Source organism: Mesoplodon densirostris, chromosome 4 (genome assembly GCF_025265405.1).
Source record: "Mesoplodon densirostris isolate mMesDen1 chromosome 4, mMesDen1 primary haplotype, whole genome shotgun sequence".
Taxonomy (NCBI): Eukaryota; Metazoa; Chordata; class Mammalia; order Artiodactyla; family Ziphiidae; genus Mesoplodon; species Mesoplodon densirostris.
In genome coordinates, this window is record NC_082664.1 from 78,106,860 (window position 1) to 78,126,952 (window position 20,093).

General features: G+C 46.9%; 3 protein-coding genes across 4 annotated transcripts; 2 read left to right on the plus strand and 1 right to left on the minus strand.

Moving 5' to 3' along the window:
- Positions 1-1,110: 1,110 nt before the first annotated feature.
- On the plus strand, positions 1,111-4,827 carry PIP4P1 (phosphatidylinositol-4,5-bisphosphate 4-phosphatase 1). 2 transcript variants are annotated; one of them, XM_060096533.1, is made up of 7 exons: positions 1,111-1,501; positions 1,841-2,031; positions 2,398-2,504; positions 2,955-3,060; positions 3,265-3,317; positions 3,415-3,505; positions 3,987-4,827. In XM_060096533.1, the coding sequence occupies exons 1-7, from the start codon at positions 1,111-1,113 to the stop codon at positions 4,128-4,130; spliced, it is 1,083 nt and encodes a 360-aa protein (XP_059952516.1). In that variant the 3' UTR covers positions 4,131-4,827. The 2 variants fall into 2 exon arrangements, with proteins under 2 accessions (XP_059952516.1, XP_059952517.1); XM_060096534.1 differs by having other exon boundaries at positions 1,265-1,522.
- Positions 4,828-4,947: 120 nt separating this feature from the next.
- Positions 4,948-8,255, minus strand: APEX1 (apurinic/apyrimidinic endodeoxyribonuclease 1). Its single transcript, XM_060096535.1, has 5 exons — positions 8,174-8,255; positions 7,741-7,866; positions 7,342-7,529; positions 6,073-6,265; positions 4,948-5,713 (listed from the first exon to the last, which is right to left on the minus strand). Exons 2-5 carry the CDS (start codon positions 7,796-7,798, stop codon positions 5,196-5,198), a joined length of 957 nt encoding a protein of 318 aa, XP_059952518.1. The 5' UTR covers positions 7,799-7,866; positions 8,174-8,255; the 3' UTR covers positions 4,948-5,195.
- A 374-nt stretch (positions 8,256-8,629) lies between these two features.
- On the plus strand, positions 8,630-15,255 carry OSGEP (O-sialoglycoprotein endopeptidase). The gene is made up of 11 exons (XM_060098262.1): positions 8,630-8,895; positions 10,033-10,152; positions 10,334-10,509; positions 12,953-13,048; positions 13,185-13,234; positions 13,381-13,459; positions 14,120-14,185; positions 14,298-14,388; positions 14,627-14,702; positions 14,803-14,901; positions 15,055-15,255. Exons 1-11 carry the CDS (start codon positions 8,781-8,783, stop codon positions 15,092-15,094), a joined length of 1,008 nt encoding a protein of 335 aa, XP_059954245.1. The 5' UTR covers positions 8,630-8,780; the 3' UTR covers positions 15,095-15,255.
- Positions 15,256-20,093: the final 4,838 nt, after the last annotated feature.

Consider the following 20,093-nt stretch of genomic DNA (forward strand, 5'->3'; position numbering starts at 1 on the left):
GGTGGCTTCTCTTATTACGGAGCACGGGCTCTAGGCGCACAGTCTTCAGTAGTTGTGGCACGTGGGCTCGGTAGTTGTGGCACACGGGCTTAGTTGCTCCGCGGCAGGTGGGAATCTTCCCAGACCAGGGATTGAACCCGTGTCCCCTGCATTGGCAGGCGGATTCTTAACCACTGCGCCACCTGGGAAGTCCTGGTTGTATGTTTAAATGTTTGAGCTGCTTAAGATCTTTTCTAATACTTGTCAGAATAACCTCCATTAGCAGTCTCCTGGCTGGGGGCAAAGCAGAGACAAGTCTAAAGACTCTCTCTTATGCCATATAAGATGACTAAAATCTCTTTGAACTTGATTGGTAACTCAGTCAAAAAACTCTTATCATACATATATGTTTATAATTGGGGGTCACAAAATTGAGTAAAATGATGACACATCCTTGTAGCGATAGAGACAGACTCATACAAAGATGCTTTCATAATTTAACCAGGGATGGTGGGAGGGTGGGGTCTGCAAGGCAGCTTCCTGGAGAAGCCGGTCTTGTGTCCTGTTCCAGAAGTGACTTCAGTGAGAAAGCCTGGGGTGAAAATCTTAACGTTTTAATCCATTTCCTTCTGGCACATCTTCACTCTGACTTTTTACAGGTATTCCTTTGAGTAGAGTGGCTAACTATTGCCTACCGTTCCTACTCCCGGTGCTTAGAACAGCCCAAACTCCCTCACGCTTTCACTGCAGCTCATTGAGCCACGCCCCCAGGTTCTGGCTCTAAGTTCGGGCCAATAAAGTTGCGCCCCAAGGATCGCAGGACCAGGGAAGGGAAGCCTCCAGCCAATGAGAGGCCAATTATAACCTCAAAGAGTAGAAAAATCTTTTAGTGATGTTTTTGGACTAATGAGGAGCGATGACTATGCGCCCGCTCTGGGCGACTGACAGAGGACCGGCGGCTTCCTGAAACACCAGTGAGCTGAAGCAGCCCTGCCCCACCTCCTGGTCTGGAGGTAGCGCGATGGACCACGCTTCCAATAGCTCGAAGAACTTCTCGTCACGTGCAGTTTTTGCAGGCCCAGCGGCGTCCTGAAAGTCATGTGACAGTTGACGATGGCGCCACGCTCCCCAATGGAAAATAGGAGCTGCCTTCACAGGACCAGAAATTGGTTTGTCTCCGCGAATAATAGCACGACGGGGGCGGGGATAGCCTATCAAGTGCCGCGGGCGAAACGGGGCGGGGCAGGCCACCGGTTGCGGGCGAGCTGGCCGCGCGGCGCGCAGGCGCCCTGGGGACCCGGTAGCGGCGGCGGTGGCTGCGGCGACGGCAGCGGCGAAGAGCCGGATCCTTGGCCAAAGCGGGAGGCGGCGGTGGAGGCCATGGCGACAGATGGAGAGCGATCCCCGCTGCTCTCTGAGCCTATCGACGGTGGCGCCGGCGGCAACGGATTAGTGGGGCCGGGCGGGAGTGGGGCTGGGCCCGGGGGAGGCCTGACCCCCTCCGCACCACCGTACGGAGCCGGTAAACATGCCCCGCCCCAGGGTAAGACGGGGCGGGTCCGAGGTGTTCCCGGGGGTACTCTGAGAGGAGCAGGGGGCGGGACCGAGGGCGGGGGCGGGGCCCAAGCGCCAGGTGCAGAGCTGTTGCACCTGTGATGGGGGAGGCTTCCTTCCCTCCGCAATCGCGACCGGAGCTTCGGAGCGGAAGGGGGTTCTGAGGAATCTGATCGAAGCACTGATCATAAGATCCCGCTGAGCTTGTCAGAAGGCTTGAGGACCAGCAAGAGTTGCCTTACTCCGTGTAGCTTCAGTGGGGGTGTCTGCAACTGATGCCAGCCCTTCTTTTTACCTTCCTCTCCAGCATTTCCCCCGTTCCCCGAGGGACACCCAGCCGTGTTGCCTGGGGAGGACCCACCCCCCTATTCACCCCTGACCAGCCCGGACAGTGGGAGTGCACCCATGATCACCTGCAGAGTCTGCCAGTCTCTCATCAACGTGGAAGGCAAGATGCATCAGCATGTAGTCAAATGTGGCGTCTGCAATGAAGCCACTGTGAGTTATACAAATCTGTGAAATGGGCCCTGTTTCCCAGATCCTCTTTCTGATCCCTTGATTCTAGACCCGGACCTTCAGGCGTTAGCCAAGTGCTTTTGATGAAACCCAGGTTTCAGTTCCAGGAGTCTCACACAGCCATTTCCCCAGAAGCCACTCACCAAAGCTAATATTTACCATCCCTCACCTTCATACCTACTTTGGATACTTAAGCTTAGTTTTCATTTGCAAATCTCATGTTATATGCCTTTCATTTCTCTGTCCTGGCTAAGATTTTATCTCTGATCTCTCCTCAGAAGGTTTTTGGAGGAATTGGAAGGGATTGGGATTAGAGGTTTGCTTACCGATGTCCCCATTATTCTCTAGCCAATCAAGAATGCACCCCCAGGGAAAAAATATGTTCGATGCCCCTGCAACTGTCTCCTTATCTGCAAAGTGACTTCCCAGCGGATTGCCTGCCCTCGGCCATACTGGTGAGAGGGATAATTTGGGGAAGGGCATTTGTGGGGAAAATCGGAAGGCCGAAAAAGGGTGAATGTTTATCGAGAATGTAAAGGTGAGAGAGCTTGGTGTTTATTTAGAAAGAGAAAAAGCTAAGGACTGTTGTGCCTCTAGAATGTTATAGCCATCTTTCTCATCTCTCAATAAAAAGATTGGGAGAAAAGTGGTGTCCTTTAGGAAGATGGAGAGTCTCAGAGACTGGGTGAATTATCCTGAGGTAAAAGGGAAATTAGAGGCCTGAAGTTTAAGCGATGCTCTTCCTCAAGGATTCTCTGGGGTAGGGCTGGGGGGCCAGAGTATCTTAAATGTACAGAGAAGTAGAGGGACTTAGAGAGCCAGGGAGTGGGGGATGTAAAGGAGGAATAATGTAGGGATCCTTAGGATTGAAAACTTTTAAAACATAGTCTTTTTCTCCTGTACAGCAAAAGAATCATCAACCTGGGGCCTGTGCATCCGGGACCTTTGAGTCCAGAACCACAACCTGTGGGTGTCAGGGTCATCTGTGGACATTGCAAGAATACTTTTCTGGTGAGGAGAGGTATTGGGAAGCCCTGGGGTGCGGGGTGTGGGCAGCGGAGAAGTAGTCATGAATATATTTCTGAGTTATGATAATGAATCCTGAAAAGGTCTGTTTTATGAGGACCCATTTCCCAGCCTCCACTGCCCCAGGGCTCTCATTGAAGATGACCCTGCTTCTACTATTAATTGGTTTCTCTTTTCCTTTCTCCATAGTGGACAGAGTTCACAGACCGAACCTTGGCCCGTTGCCCTCACTGCAGGAAAGTGTGAGTGATTGGAGAGCGGCATTGTTGAGCTGGGTAGTGAATAGAGTAAAAGCTACAGGGCCATTGCAAGTATCCATTTTTGTTTGCCACCCCACAGGTCATCTATTGGGCGCAGATATCCACGAAAGAGATGTATCTGCTGCTTCTTGCTTGGCTTACTCTTGGCAGTCACTGCCACTGGCCTTGCTGTGAGTAACTTTGATCCAACCCCTTTCATTCTGCAGCCTCGTCTAAGATTGGGGAAATGGCTATCCTAAAAAGAAGTGAAAGAAACAGTGTTTTTGTTTGTCTTGTTTTAATGTGTAGATGAACTGAAGTTGAAGGAGACTGATAAATGGTCTTCATTGTTACTATCAGAGTAGAAAACAGCTATCTTCTTTATGCAGAGGATACAACAATGGAGCAGTGGCTTAGATTGAGTTGCTATTAGGAAACCTGGCTCAGTTGTCAGACATGAAGAAAAACTGACAGATGTCTGGGATTGTTTGAGTATGTTCCTGCCCAGTGGAGGGAGCTAGACAGCTGGGCCTTTTAAAAGGTTCCTGAAGGTGGCTGCATGTGGATAGGGGACAGAGACTGAAGCTTGAGTTCCATGTTACTGTTACTAGGGCTCCTAGAAAGTGGTGAGAGGTCAACAGTAACCTCATCTTCCTTTTTCTTCTTCATCAGTTTGGCACATGGAAGCATGCACAACGATACGGAGGCATCTATGCAGCCTGGGCATTTGTCATCCTGTTGGCTGTGCTGTGTTTGGGCCGGGCCCTCTATTGGGCCTGTATGAAGGTCAGCCACCCTGTCCAGAACTTCTCCTGAGCCCCACGATGACTCAGACTGCCTGGCCCCGTCCAGGTGGGGACAGTGACACTATAAAGGGAGTGATGGTAAAAGGCTCCCTGGGCTTTTATAAGGGGAGCCAAGCAACTGCCTTCCTTTTCCCTGCGGAGAGGTAGGAAGGAACCAGGCCCTCACCTAGGTTTGGAGGAATAAGTAAAACCACTGCTGGCCATCTGCTTTCCTCCAGTGGTTGCTGTGTTTAGGGTGAAGTAGGCGGAAAGTTTCCCCTAAACCTGGGTCCTAAAAGACGGTTCTAGCCTTGTCCTTCCTATATGCTCCCTGAGAGCCATTCCTGTCCCTTACACATTCCAGGGCAGGGTGGGGGTGGGTAGCCCTGGGGGTCTCCCTCCCTCTTGTGCACCATTAGGACCTTGCTGCTGCTATTGCACTTCAGGGGCTGGCTCTGGTCTCAGCACCCTCAGTCTCCTCTCCCCCATTCCACGTCCTCTGGGGGTGGGGTCAGCCGCTGCTCTGTACAGAACCACAGGAACTGATGTATATATAACTATTTAATGTGGGGTGTGGTCCCCTAGTCCTGTATTTCCTATAATTCCTCCTTTTCAACCTTAACCCCCAGTTGCAGTATTTAACTGGGCTGGGTAGGGTTGCTCTGTCATGGGGGAGGTTAGGGACTCATCCTGTGCTTGTAAATAAATAAGGTCATGACTCTACTCTATTCCAGTTGTTAAATCTGTGTGTATGAAAGGATGAGGGGAATTTATAGCCCCACAAAGGCGTAGAATACAAAGACAGCAAGGCTGAAACTATGACTCTTTATTTTCACATGGACAGTTCAAAGGAAGCCATCAGTAGCTTTTGTTTAATGTAAAAAAAAAAAAAAAAGAACCCCCCCCCCACACACACACACACAAATCGTGGAGAACTTAAGTCTGTTTCTAGAAGCCTGGTTAAAGGATTCATAGTTTAGAAGGGAAGTAACAATGCAGATTTCTCTAGAGAGCAGTTTTTAAAGCTTGGGGGTAAGAAGTTTAAAGCTAGTTTAGTGGGCTTATTTCCCAGGCTCAAAGTGATTTGGGGGAGGTGTCACAGTGCTAGATATAGGGTGATGGGACAGTGGTCACTGCCCAGAGCCTTGGAACGGATCTTGCTGTCACACAAAGCAGGCAACAGAGAGTGAGACAACAAGAAATAATCAAGGCGCCAACCAACGTTTTTGGATCGCGCATTCATCATGTATGTCCAAAAGGTATAGGCATAGGCCGTGTTGGGGTAGAGGTGCCGGAAACTGTCAGTCAGTGGCACTGCCTGCAGCAATTCCCCAAAGCCTTGACGCTCTTCTGGAGTGAAGCCAGCATTCTTTTTGTTTCCCTTTGGGTTGCGAAGATCAATTTCTTCATGAGCCACATTGAGGTCCCCACATAGCACAAGGGGCTTGCGGGAAGCCAAACCCTTCAGGAATTTGCGAAAGGCTTCATCCCAGCGCTGCCGGTACTCCAGGCGCACCAGACCTCGGCCTGCATTAGGTACGTAGGCTGTCACCAGCACAAATGCATCATATTCAGCCACAATCACTCTGCCTTCCTGATCATGTTCCTCTTCACCTACAGAAACGATGAAACAATTAGCAAAAAGAAGTTTAAGAAAGAGAAAGCAGGGGCTTCCCTGGTGGCGCAGTGGTAGAGAGTCTGCCTGCCGATGCAGGGGACAAAGGTTTGTGCCCCGGTCCAGGAGGATCCCAGATGCCGTGGAGCGGCTAGGCCCGTGAGCCATGGCCGCTGAGCCTGCGCGTCCGGAGCCTGTGCTCCGCAACGGGAGAGGCCACAACAGTGAGAGGCCCACGTACCGCAAAAAAAAAAAAAAAAAGGAAAGCAAAGAATAAAGGGATCAAGAATTGGGACTGGAGTGGGATATCAGCAATTGGTTTGGAAGAGCCGGGCTTTAGGAATCAACAGGGTCTCACCAATGCCATAGGAGACTTTGAGTGGGCACTGGCGGGAGAGTAGGCCCACACCACTGTACCCTTCCTTGTCTGAAGGAGCAGACCAGTACTGATGGGATAGTCCAGAGAGTGCTTGAAGTTCAGCTGGTAGTTTGTTCTCAGAACATTTGGTCTCTTGGAGGCACAGGATATCTGGGGCTTCCTCCTTTACCCACTGTGAGCGAAATGAAAGGTAGAAAAAGTATTATCAATTCAGCAGACATTTATTGAAGAATCTATGTGCTAAGTACTAGAGATACACAGGTGAGGGACTTCCCTGGTGGCACAGTGGTTAAGAATCCACCTGCCAATGCAGGGGACATGGGTTCATCCCTGGTCCGGGAAGATCCCACATGCCGCGGAGCTACTAAGCCCGTGTGCCACAACTACTGAGCCCGTGCTCTGCAACAAGAGAAGCCACCGCAATGAAAACCCCGTGCACCACAACAAAGAGTATTCCCTGCTCACCGCAACTAGAGAAAGCCCGCGCAGCAACGAAGACCCAATGCAGCCATAAATAAATAAATAAATAAGACACAGTCTCTGCAGAAGGAGTATAAGTCTAGCAACACAGTATTTGAAGTTATAAACTACTTAAGTGGCAGGGAGACAAGAGAGAGTGTTCCATGCAACACTGAGAAGATTGGTTTTTTTCCCTATAGGCAGTGGATAGATAGCCAGCTAAGATTTTTTAAGTAGTTATTTAAATGTTGGATATGCAGGAAATAAAATGGAGCAAGTCCAGTAACAAGGTTTTTCTGACATGCTAGGAAAAAGAGGACATTAAATAAAACAATGGCAGTGGAACTGGTGGAATGGCATTTAAGAAATACAAGTGGGGGCTTCCCTGGTGGCACAGTGGTTAAGAATCCGGCTGCCAATGCAGGGAACACGGGTTCGAGCCCTGGTCGGAAAAATCCCACATGCCGCGGAGCAACCAAGCCCGTGCGCCACAACTACTGAGCCTGCGCTCTAGAGCCCGCGCTCCACAACAAGAAAAGCCACCGCAATGAGAAGCCTACGCACCACAACGAAGGGTAGCCCCCGCTCGCCACAACTAGAGAAAACCCCTGCTTAGCAACGAAGACCCAACGCAGCCAAAAATAAATTTATAAAAAAAAAAAAGACATACAAGTGGTATGACTTGGTGAAAACCTTGTATCTCTGCCACAACGACAGCGCTAGGAACTAAAATGGGAAAAGGTGATTAAACCCCAAGATCGGTACCCCCCTCCCCTTAATTCCACTCACATCTAAACCTTTCTTCTTAATCCAGGCTCGAAGCCCATCCACATTCCAGGAGCAGATCTTCAGTGTGGCTGATTTGCCACCGGCTGAGGTTTTCTGATCTGGGGGGTCCTCATACATGACTGCCCCCTCTCCTGTTGCCTCTTTTTCATTTTTTTTTGCTCCCGCCTTGCTCTTCTTGGCCTCTGGTTCTATAAAATAAGTAATACACAATGATATAAGTTGGCGGTATCCAACTTTGATCCTGTTAACTATAGATCCACCGAGAGCCTGCAGTTGCCGCGACTTCTTCGCAAACTGCAAAAATGAGTATACAGTCGGTCCGTACCTCCCGTTCATCAAGGGAATTATAGACATCCCCATCGCAGCCTCTAAGGAGATGGGCCTATTTCATTCTCTTACCAATCTTGGGCTCTTCCCCGTCTTCTGCCACCGCTCCCTTTTTCCCACGTTTCGGCATCACTGTAACAAACACCCTTCTGCACCAGTTCCACGTCGCCCACCGAAGCAGTATATTTATCGCGTTGCCTACAGACGCAAAGAAGTAGTGAAACCAGCTAAGGCTGGGGAAGACTCCCCCCTCGGGCGCCCCCGCACCGAGTCCCGCCTTTCAAACCGTATTATCTCTGAATTCTTTTCCCGCCTCAGTGCACCATCGGCCTTTCAGCCCCTCATCCTCAAGACTAAATCATTTCATAGTGCCTCCTACCCTCCTCACGAGATCGGCCCTCCAACCAATCGACGGACTTAATTAAGAATTCCGACTTAGGCTTGCCGATCAGAAGTCCAGAGAAGCCCCTACGATAGGCAAAACAACAACAACCCTGTAACTGACCTGCTTGGGTCGCAGCCTGACTCCTCCTTAACCCAGCACAAAGAATGGAGCACGATGTGCCCCCACGTGGGTAACTGGTGTGGTCACGTGATCTGAGATACGCCTCCAGTGGCGGAGGAATGCGGGTGATTGGTCTGTTTGTACCACGTGACGGAAAGCTCAGCCTTCCCAACCTTCTCCGTGACTCCGGGGCACTGAAGGCCCCAATCCTCCATTCTTGGGCTGTTCATCGCTATGCCAGAATCACGACTCCTTCTGCCACCTTGACCGGAGATCCCAGAGCTGTCTAAGAGAGAACAAAATCAGTGGAGAAGGCTGGGCTGGACCATGGGAGAGAGGCAGAGGAACGGATAGGAATTTAAGGAGCAGATGCCGACTCTGTGTTCCTGGCAGTTAAGAGAACAGGTCCTCGAAGGGGCCTTGATGGGTCGCCGTGACGACAGGGGTTGGGGCTGGCGCCGGCGCGCTACCAGCGGGAATTCTTTGGTATCTGTTCCGGTGAGTGCTGCTCCTTAGCAGCCACCGACTCGTTTTCTTCAGCGACTCAGAGTCTGCGTCCCAGCGCGGACTGGTGCGGGCTCCACGGCCCCAGTGGTAGCTCGGAGCCATGCCGGCGGTTTTGGGTTTTGAAGGCAGCGCCAACAAGATTGGCGTGGGAGTAGTACGGGATGGCGTGGTGCTGGCGAACCCGCGGCGGACTTACGTCACGCCTCCTGGCACAGGTACGGGAGTAGGGAACTTATAGTTTGCGGCGCACTTCTCCACACAGCATCACCTGCCATCTTCCTAAACATTAGTGAAGAAAGGTGTGGAGCGCATTGTCCCCTCATAGTTTTTGATCTGAGTCTCTGAGATTATGTGACAGTGTTATCACAAGGCTGATGGATAGAAGAGTCACAGGCACTTGAACCTGGATCTTCTGAGCTCGTTCAGCCTTTATTGAGCATCTTTTACGTGCTAATCGTCAGCTGGCTGCTGGCTACAAAAATAGATGTATAAGCTTGTTATGGAGCTGGACATGTAGACAGAACTTCACATCACAGTGTGATAAATAGTATAACGTAGATGCAGTCAAAATACACTAGAATGAGAGAGTGTAAAGACTCCCAGCTTAGGTGTAGACAGAACTGGCTGGCTTTGCAGTATTCCGTAGTTGTTTTTGGACTTCTGTATTCTTAAAATGGGAATGGTAATACCTGCATCATTGGGTCTTGAGAATTAAAGTACCAGACACATTATCACTTTTAGTAAATGTTATTTGTAAGTTATATTGTAACTTGTCTACCCTCCCCGCAAACATCTGCTTATGTAGGAGAAGGCAACTGACTTGCATATACCTGAAAAGCCTCCCTGAGCAGGCGATGTTGTGGCAGGTTACTCATTAGGAATGTGTGTATATATATATATATGTGTGTTTAGCACTCACCCCTGGCATTTGGGCACCAAGAATGTGAAGATAAATAAAATAGCCAGTGCTTTGAGATGTTCATGGTTAAACTGGGGAAAGTACGGATAATTATAATGCTATAGTTATTATATGTTACATATAGTATGTTAAATTCAATGATGTGTTAAATTCATGCACACGGTTTGTAGGGTCACAGAAGATCACCAAAAAGTATGAGATAGGTATCACTTGAATTGAGGCCTGAGTATGAGTTGGGTATGAAGAAGGGCATTTCTGAGAGCTGTTTAGCCTAGCTGAACAGGCTGGAAAGACTATATCTGAAGACATAGAAGACAGGATGCTTGAGGAAAGGGAAAGGGACTCTTCCTACCCCACTAAAACGTCTGTTTTGACTTCTACCTACCTTTCTATAGAAAAACTCTGTGATCACTGACTTGTGTCCATCTCTTAGGATTCCTTCCAGGTGCTACTGCCAGGCACCACCGAGCTGTTATCCTGGACCTGCTGCAGGAGGCACTAACAGAGGCTGGATTAACCTCCAAGGATATTGATTGCATTGCATACACCAAAGGTATGGCTGGGAGAGTGGGCGACAATGGAAGAATATACCTGGAGCCTGGCTAGGTCAAAATAGCCTGCAGCTCACCTCTGCTACCACCACTACCGCCACCCAACCTTCACATCCCCTGCTTCCCCCGGCTCTGTTTTTCTCAGTGTCTATAGGATTCTCACTCCCATTTCTGTCCCCGTAGGTCCTGGCATGGGTGCCCCACTGGTTTCTGTGGCTGTTGTAGCCCGTACTATGGCTCAGTTGTGGAATAAGCCATTGCTGGGCGTTAACCACTGCATAGGCCACATTGAAATGGGCCGCCTCATCACTGGAGCCACCAGCCCAACTGTGCTATATGTCAGTGGAGGAAATACACAGGTATTTAACAGTACTACACTGTTCCTTCTTTTTATTTCCCCTCAGAGATTTTTGGTTATTTTTTTAATTTTTTTTTTTTTTTTTTTTTTTTTTGCGGTACTTGGGCCTCCTACTGTTGTGGCCTCTCCGGTTGAGGAACACAGGCTCCGGACACGCAGGCTCAGTGGCCATGGCTCACGGGCCCAGCCGCTCCGCGGCACGTGGGATCTTCCCGGACCGGGGCACGAACCCGTGTCCCCTGCATCGGCAGGCGGACTCAACCACTGTGCCACCAGGGAAGCCCTGGTTATTTTTAATGACTGAAACAAAACAGGTCTAAAACCACAGCTTCTGGAAGAACCATTTGTTTTTGCTGGTCTCTCTTCAGACTAACCTTGGCCTCTTGTTGGGCCATGTGTTTAAGAGCAGGGTCTCTGAAGACATGCTTGCTGACAACAGTTTTTTCCAAGGGGATATCCACAGACTACTTTGTGGGCATGAGGTGATTATAGTTATAAACTTTCACAAAAGACTTGATCTCTGACCTCCTGGCGATTTTCTTCTTGCCAGTGGTAGCCATCACTTTGCAGGGATAGTGGGATGCCATCATCAGTGTTCTTCATGATGACCCACCAGGAGCAGCACCACCTTCCCAGGTTTCATGAACTTGCCCATTTTGACAGAAACCACTCAGGACTACGGCAGAAAAGCTCCACCATTCCTTCTTAATTTCTAAGGCACTGCACCAACAACTTTCATGTTCCACCCGAGTGGTGGGAACTGCAAGAGCAAAGCTGGGCTCATCTGAAACTAAAATGTGATATACTAGAAAACCCACAACAGAGTTTGTGATATTGTATGTTTGGGCAGTATGATTAGAACGTTAGATGACCTTTATATATGTGGCTGCAGAGATAAGGAATTTCCAATTTAGAGAAGGAAAGAATGGTAAGGATTGAAGTATTCAAAATAATGAAAGGATTTTCATTTTCATTATCTTGAAGCTTATTTTTCCTATGAATCTTAGCAATTAAAACTAAGGGGCACTATCCCATTTGTATCTTTACAACAATTGCATGTTTTGTTTTAGTTACTGGTGATAAATATATAGAAGTTTTTAAGAGTATGAAAATATAAATAATTTAGAAAACATTTTATGAATGGCAGAAGGTATTTTAAACTTACAGGTGAAGCCAGAGTTGTTTGGGATACCTTATAAGACCTTTTTAGGTTGGGATTAGAGAACTGCAGCCTTCCTTTCCCACATAACACCTGATGGGATTATTGTCAGGAATGCTCATTGTCTGCAGCTTATGAAAGGGTTATGTTCTAAAACTTCATCTTGTGAAATAGTTATTAAAGATGAAGCACACATTCCTGTGAAAATGATGTGGCAACTTTAATGGGTAGAAAGCAAGTAACTGGTTGAGGCCTGAAGGATATCATACAAGGTTAGGGACTTGGGGTGTGGAAAGTATCAGTGGAAGCTTACAAGAGTTAATGGATATGAGCAGCGATGGAATTTTCTCTTCTTTTCCTCCTCCCTTTTGAAGCCTGCTTAGGTGTGAAAAACAGAAGATGATTGGGTAGGGAAGTGTAGATGACAGAAGTAGAAAGGCAGAATTTCTTCTTTCCTCTTTCGTTGCCAGCTTTTGACAGTAGAGTAAGAGCTACGTCAGAATGGAAGAAAATCCCTAGCAGCACCAGAAAGGGAAAGGGACTTATGGTCCTTAGGAAGTACTCACTGTCAGCAGTATGGAGCATATGTGTCAGTGGGTGATAAATACTCTCTGTGCTAGAAGCTGGTCACGTATGAAGAATGGACATAAGTTGGTTGCCAGTGCTGAGTTGGATGGGCCATTAGTCTGACCCAGAATGGGGTTTTCAGTTTTGTTTTGTTTTTGTTGTGTTTGCTGCACTGCGTGACTTGTGGGATCTTAGTTCCCCAACCAGGGGTTGAACGAGCACCTTCAGCAGTGAAAGAGCGGAGTCCTAACCACTGGACCGCTAGGGAATTCCCTGGGATTTTTGGGTTTCTTTTAACTCTACCTTGGTGGTTTCCAAATACCACCACCCTGGTAGGATAACCTAGAAGAACTCTGGTTTCCTGCTTCCAAGAAGGAAAGCCTTCCCTAGTACACACTGTCTAGACTGCTTTTAAAGGAATATTAGGAACCTCCAAGCAAGAAAAATGCATCCAAAGTGATAATTTGCTTCTCCCCTGACCTAGACTACCTTCTGTAGACTAGGAATCTGCTCTGGGAATCCTTGGGATATATATAGACTTCTCAGATAAGTGCTATTAAAAAGTACCCATTGAGGGTTTGGGAAAGTCGTTTTTCCCATTGCTTATTGCTTTTTGGAAGCTCTAGTGACCATGTTGATCCTCTGCTGCGTTCTTCCCCAAAGCCAAATGCTCCTCTTTACAGACTTGAGGTTTCATGGACATCCTCATCACCCTTAGGTGATTGCGTATTCAGAACATCGTTACCGCATCTTTGGGGAAACCATCGATATTGCTGTGGGTAATTGTCTGGATCGTTTTGCTCGAGTGCTGAAGGTAAGCCATTGAGGCTACAGAGAACATAAGATGTGAATGTATTTGGGGGGAGCCATGGAACAGGAGGAGGAAAGTAGTAAATTAGCTTCTTATGCTTCCTGGATACCTGACTTCATCCTCTTTTTCCTTCTGCTAGATTTCCAATGACCCAAGTCCAGGCTACAACATTGAACAGATGGCAAAGCGGTAAGGGGAATAAGGTGGAGGGAGGCTGACTGGTGGGGCGCCAGGGATTTCCCTGTATATGTCTTAATGAGGTTTGGGAGGGCTTTGGAGGGTGAGCAGCCAGCTGACTACAGGCTTAAGTGCCTCATATACTCACTCCCACATAGAGGCAAGAAGCTAGTTGAGCTGCCATACACTGTAAAGGGGATGGACGTCTCATTCTCAGGGATCTTGTCTTTCATTGAGGTGAGTGTGGGAGAGGTGAGGAGATGGGCACTTCTCATGCTTTTTAATGAAGCACATGTGTTTTGCTCACCAGTGTATTTTCTACATATAGCATAGTACTGGCCCATGTTAGATGCTGAATAAATTCATTTAGCAAATATTTATTGAACATCTTTTGTGTGCCAGGTGCTGTTCAAGGCAATAGTGATACAAGATGGAGCAAAACAAAAATCCCTGCCTACTTGGAGCTTGCTTTTCATGCAGTGGGGGTGGGAGACAGAAAAAGAAACCAAAAAAAAAAAAAAAAAAAGAAGGGGGGGAAATAATAAAATAAAAAGGGTCAGATGGGGACGAGTGCTCTAGAGAAAAATTAACTGGGGTAGGGAATGAAGGGTGCCAGGGTAGACATTCATAATTACTGAGTCTTTTTTTTTTTTTAAGCTAATCACAGTATTTTCTTTCTTTCCTTTTTTTTTTTTTTCCCCGTAATTATTGAATCATGAAAGACTGCTGCTGGTTTTATAGCTCAGTGCCAGTGAAGGGCAAGGTGTCATATGGGATGTACTGGCAAATTGAATTGTGGTGAAACATGGTGATACTCCCAAGTGCACTAATTTTTTGCTCATATGTCATCCCCAAACCGCAATTCATTGTTTTATATGTTTTCCCCTTTAACTATAGGATGTAACCCAGCGGATGCTGGCCACGGGCGAGTGTACTCCTGAGGATCTGTGTTTCTCCCTGCAGGTAATGGAGTAAAAAGCTGGGACAGAAAGTTGAAGCTGGAGGAGCTTTTATATAGTAGACAGAACTAAGCTGGGATTGTCTTTGATGTTTTCACCTTGTTTTCCTTCCATAGGAAACTGTGTTTGCAATGCTGGTAGAGATCACAGAGCGAGCCATGGCACATTGTGGCTCCCAGGAAGCCCTCATCGTGGGAGGTGTGGGGTGTATGTATCACTGAACTGTGCTTCTCTTTCCTATTTTGGGGCATGTGTATCCTCCTCCTGATACTCTAAATCTCTAAGGGTTTGGGGAAATTACTCGTTTTATTTCTTGTCCTGTGCTTCCCACTCCTTGCCCCTGGAATCCCTACTTCATTTTCCTAAGTCAGTGCACATGAGGTGTACAGCCATACTGTGGAGAAATGGCTAAAAGTAAGCTAACTGTACCCCTACCTCTTTGTAGGTAATATGAGGTTACAGGAAATGATGGAGACGATGTGCCAGGAGCGCGGAGCCCAGCTTTTTGCCACAGATGAGAGGTAAAGGCCCTTTCCCTTTTTTTATTTCTTTTTTTTCCCCTCCAATTACTGTGATTTTCCACGCTTAGATCATGAATTTCATACCTCTTTTCCTTTCCAGATTCTGCATTGACAATGGAGCCATGATAGCCCAGGCTGGCTGGGAGATGTTTCGGGCTGGACACAGGACTCCTCTCAGTGAATCTGGGGTCACACAGAGGTGAGTAGCCCCTTGGAGGAGGTAGACAGGATTAAATGGGAGGTAGGCAAAAATGAGCAGCAGGGAAGAGGATCCAGAATCGTGAGGGCAGAGAAGAATGGAAGGTGCTAAGGGGTAACTGTCCACCAAGTTTTTCCTATTTTTTTTTTACAGGTATCGGACAGATGAAGTAGAAGTGACATGGAGGGACTAACAAGGTTAACAGAATCGGAGTAGATAGCGCCCTAAGTGGAGACCAAGGGACCCTGGGCCTTAATCTTTATCCTGACATAAGAATCCTGGCAAGGCTGTGGATGCCCCTCTCCTATCATTTGAACCTCAAGATGACTCAGCATTAAAATATTTTTGTTTTTATATGTTGATAATCAACTTGTGTTCAGGAAGGATACACAGTTAGCACTGGATAAATTCTTGTTGATGGGGTGATGGGTAAGGAGGCAAGGGGTCAGAGCGGCACCCTGGCTGACTGCAGGTTGCCTTGGAGCTGCTGCTCTGGAGCTAAAATTGAGGGGAATCTCTTAGATATTCTAACCTCTTCTTAGTAATGCTATTATCATTGATACTGTTTTAGCATCAGATCTTATGCTAATTGCTTTACACTTATCATCTCATTTAAATTCTTTGAAGTATAGGTACTCAGGATTTCCCTGAAAATAGCCTGAAGCCAGGTGTAATTTCATGCTAATTGATAACTCAAAAGTAAAACCATCCCTCTTCCATACACTTAGGCCTACAGACATTTCCATTGGCAGGCTTGAGGGGGCGGGCCCCAGGTATACACATTCTCTGAAATTAACAGCCAGTCATTAGCAAAAATCCCACCTATGCTCAACCTCTTCTCTGTATGTTCCCTTTTTTATAGTCCTGCTCTGAACCCTGGTTTCTCCTGAGGACTCTGCTTCTTTTAGTAGTGGTGGTGGTTTCTCTCATACCCATTGTACCACTGGGCCTGGAGGCAGTGCAAGTGTCCTCATTTTTTCTCATACTATTTTTTTCTTTTAAATATTTATTGATTCGGCTGTGCTGGGTCTTCGTTGTGGCATGCAGGATCTTTAGTTGTGGCATGCGAACTCTTAGTTGTGGCATGTGGGATCTAGTTTCCTGACGAGGGATCGAACCCCGGTCCCCTGCATTGGGAGCATGGAGTATTAACCACTGGACCGCCAGGGGAGTCCCTTCCATATACTACTTTTAAGACTATTGTCTTTCATCTCTAACATACCTCAGCTTTGAAACACAAGTCAGTACCTGTCATAAATCCATGCAGATAATCTTTCTAACACTCTGGTCTCAGTTCTTTGCTCCTCCAGTGATCTTGTCCTCCCCCCACTTCAGCTACTCATTCCCTTGGTCATATTCTAGACCTACCACTACTCCATATCGCAATCTCAAACGTCCCACCCTCCCACCATTACTTCCTGTCTTTCCAGTTTATTCCACATGCCTTCATTTCCCTCCTCCCACTAAATTCCAGTCATGAGCCCTTTGTTACAAACGCCTTACCTCCCTTGCTTCTCTCTGGCTTTTGTCACACTCAACTCTTCACCAACTTTCCTAGATCCATGCAGTTGAAAGGGCTAGGAAGAAACAGTCAGGTTGACTTGTCTTTAAATTCATTACCATAAAACTTGAGTGAGTCCTTTATGCTACTAGCAATATCCCCTGGTCCTTTTACTTGCCCTTCCTTTTTTTTGGCCATGCTGCATGGCTTGCGGGATTGGAGTCCTAACCACTGGACCTCCGGGGAATTCCCCACTTGCCCTTGCTTCTGATCCCTTAAATCACCAACATCCCTCATTCTCACTTTTACTTTGGTAGAAAATAGAAACAATCCAGGGAATTCCCCACTTGCCCTCGCTTCTGATCCCTTAAATCTCCAACATCCCTCATTCTCACTTTTACTTTGGTAGAAAATAGAAACAATCCGAAAAGGTTCACAAGCTCCTACCACTATACCTGCATACTTTCCAGCATTTATACCTGTAAGCTCTGCTTTCTCTCTTGTTACTGTATACCAGTGATTCTCAACTGGGACTGAGTTTGCTCCCAGAGGACATTTGGTTGATCACAACCGCGAGGTGGTGCTGCTGGGTAGAGGCCAGGGATGGTGCAAAATAGCCTACAATGCACCTAACATCCTTCCACAACAGAACTATCTGGGCTTAAATGTCATTGGCGTCAAGGTTGAGAAATGCTGCTCTAAACAAACTGTCTAGGCTCCTGTCCAGCCAGTCCCATCATCTGGCTTTCAGGGACATCTCTCAACCGTTCTCCCTCCTTTTCTGTAGCGTCAGTATTCCCCTTTCTCTCCTGGAGCATCCTGTTGGCACACAAATATGCTATCATTTTTCTTATCTTACAAAGACATAAACCTCTCTTGACCCCATTTCCCCTTCCAGTTGCTTCCAATTTTCCTGCTCAATTTTTTTAAAACATTTTGTTTATTACTAAGTTTTTAAGTTGAATTATAGTTGACTTACAATATTAGTTTCAGATGTACAGCATAGTGATTTAGTAAGTATTCTTATAGGTTATACTCCACTTAAAGTTATAAAATATTCACTGTATTCTCTGTACTGTACAATATATCCTTGTAGTTTGTTTATTCTGCTCTATTTTATAGCAGAACATCTTAAAAGAGTCTTTTCCACTTTCTACCAATTCCCTATTAAGTCCACTGCACCACGACTGTTCTCATCATGGTCACCAACGACTTTCACAAACCTAAATAATGGCATCTTCTGCTTTATCTTGCACAGGATATCAGTAGCATTTGACACCCCCTCTCTGAAACATTGTCTTTACTTGACCTTAGGACATGTTCTCTGGTTTGCCTCTTAGTTTACCAAGTACTCTTTCTTAGTCTGCTGGTTTTTCCTCATCTCCATAGCGCTCTAGAGTTCAGTCCTTGGACTGCTTTTCTGTTTACATACATACCTGGAGTGATTTCATCCAGTGTTGCACATTAGAGCCATTTCAATGTGGATGACTCCCCATTTTTTTTAGCTCCAATCAGGACTCTATCCTGAATATCTAGCTGTCCTTGGCATCTCGACTTGGATGCTTAATAGGCATCTCAAGTTTAACATATACAAAACTGAACTTACTTTCTCCCCAGCTTACTGCTGCAGTCTTTCCTATTTCAGTTAATGGCAACTCCATCCTTCTAGTTGTTCATGTTAAAGTGTCTTGGTATTATCTTTGGCACCTATTTTTCATCTCCTCCAATTCATCAAATCACGTTGACTTTACCTTCAGAATACATCCAGAATCCAATTTGTCACTTCTCTGCTGCCATCCTAGCCCAAGCCAGAATTTTCTGCCTCCAAGATCAGGGGTCCCCAACCCCCGGGCCATGGACTGGTATTGGTCGGTCAGCGGCCTGTTAGGAACCAGGCTGCACAGCAGGAGGTGAGCAGTGGCGGGCGGGCGGGCGAGCGAGCGAGCGAGCGAAGCTTAGAACCATCGTTTGCATTACAGCCTGGAAAAATTACCTTCCACGAAACTGGTCCCTGGTGCTAAAAAGGGTGGGGACTGCTGTCCAAGGTTATTGCAGTAGCTGGTCTACCTGCTTCCACCATTTCCCTCTTACAGTCATTTCTCAACACAGCAGCCAGAGTGAATAGTGTTAACACAGAAGCCAGATTCTCAGCCACTCTTCTCAAAACCCTCTGTGTTTTCCTACCTCAGAATACAAACCAGAGTCCTTTAAAGGCCTGTAAAAGCCTCCATGACCTGCCCCACCCTTCCTCAAGTAATGCTTTGACCTCACTTCCTGCTACTTATCTCCTTGTTCACTCTGCTCCAGCAACATTGGCCTTTTGTTCTTCCTTAAACACTGAAGGTGTACTGCCCCTCAAGGCCTTTATACTTGTTGCTCCCTCTGCCTGGGATGCTCTTTCCGGAGGTATAGTCTTTAAGTCTGCTCAACTTTTTTTTAGTGAGGGCTTCCTGACAACCCTACTTAAAATTGTACTCCTCGGGCTTCCCTGGTGGCGCAGTGGTTGAGTCCGCCTGCCGATGCAGGGGACGTGGGTTCGTGCCCCAGTCCAGGAAGACCCCACATGCCGCAGAGCGGCTAGGCCCGTGAGCCATGGCCGCTGAGCCTGCGTGTCCGGAGCCTGTGCTCCGCAATGGGAGAGGCCACAACAGTGACAGGCCTGCGTACCGCAAAAAAAAAAAAAAAAAGATTATACTCCTCTAGCGCTTTCTAGCCCACTCCCCTGTTTTATTTCTCTTCATAGCACTTACCACCTTGTAATCTAATAGTTGTTTTTATTATGTTCATTGTTTATCTCTTCTTGTTGGAATATAAACTCCCTGAGGGGAGGTGTAGCTTATTTTATTCATTGGCATATCATCTCCCAGTACTTAAGATAGGGTCTGGCACATAGTGGACATTCAGTTAGTATTTGCTGAATGAATGTATAAGCTGATGAGGAACTAAACCAAAGAAATAATCAAAGGACTATAAGGTAAGACTTGAGCCAAAAGATTTTAAAAATTAGGATTACATGAGCTTGGGAAAAGAGGAAGTTTCTGATTACTTACTAAGTAGAAAGTGATGATAAATACATTTTTTTTTATTTACAAAGGATAGACACAAATGGGTTGAAATGCATTAAGGCGTGGAGGTTTAAAGTAGAAACTTTGAGATGGAAGATAGAAGATAAATTCTTGTTGAATATATTGGAGAACAGGAATAATCTTTTTCTAGGCTTGGGGAGTTTCAAGTATGTTATTACACATTAGCTTCAGGTATTTATTTGTAAGTTTTTATTAATATCATGGGGTGGAATGGATTGTGGAGGAAGGACCTTGGGCACTGCAGCCGCAGTTCGTATTGCGTAGTCGGGGAGTTCTCTCCCTAGGTAGCTTTGGGCTGTTGTAAAATCCTTGTGTGTCCGAAGCTTTGGGCCACCCATGGGTAGACTCAAAAAAGTTTGTGGAGCCAGGAGATTAAAATCTTGGCTCCTTAAGTCCTAAATTATGGACTCCTCTTCCTAGCTGTCTTTCCTCCTGAGCCTCACTAACAGTATAGGGTGAGTGTGTACTGCTGATTTCCACAAACGAAGGCAATGGGGGATGTCAGGTCCCTGGACAGCATCTCCGGCCAGGTCATATATAGGGTCCCAGGGCAGGCTGATTGAGGGATCACAGGTAGCCTCCTGTTATGTAAGAAATGGAACCTG

Coding starts and splice junctions, on each gene's coding strand:
- APEX1 (XM_060096535.1), bottom strand. CDS start 7,798: ATGCCGAAACGTGGGAAAAAGGGAGCGGTGGCAGAAGACGGGGAAGAG. Junction 6,266..7,341: donor TTAAGAAGAAAGGTTTAGAT/GTGAGTGGAATT, acceptor TTTCGCTCACAG/TGGGTAAAGGAGGAAGCCCC. Junction 5,714..6,072: donor CAAAGTCTCCTATGGCATTG/GTGAGACCCTGT, acceptor TCGTTTCTGTAG/GTGAAGAGGAACATGATCAG.
- OSGEP (XM_060098262.1), top strand. CDS start 8,781: ATGCCGGCGGTTTTGGGTTTTGAAGGCAGCGCCAACAAGATTGGCGTG. Junction 10,510..12,952: donor TCAGTGGAGGAAATACACAG/GTATTTAACAGT, acceptor CATCACCCTTAG/GTGATTGCGTATTCAGAACA. Junction 14,186..14,297: donor ATCTGTGTTTCTCCCTGCAG/GTAATGGAGTAA, acceptor TTCCTTCCATAG/GAAACTGTGTTTGCAATGCT.
- PIP4P1 (XM_060096533.1), top strand. CDS start 1,111: ATGGAAAATAGGAGCTGCCTTCACAGGACCAGAAATTGGTTTGTCTCC. Junction 2,032..2,397: donor GCGTCTGCAATGAAGCCACT/GTGAGTTATACA, acceptor ATTATTCTCTAG/CCAATCAAGAATGCACCCCC. Junction 3,506..3,986: donor TCACTGCCACTGGCCTTGCT/GTGAGTAACTTT, acceptor CTTCTTCATCAG/TTTGGCACATGGAAGCATGC.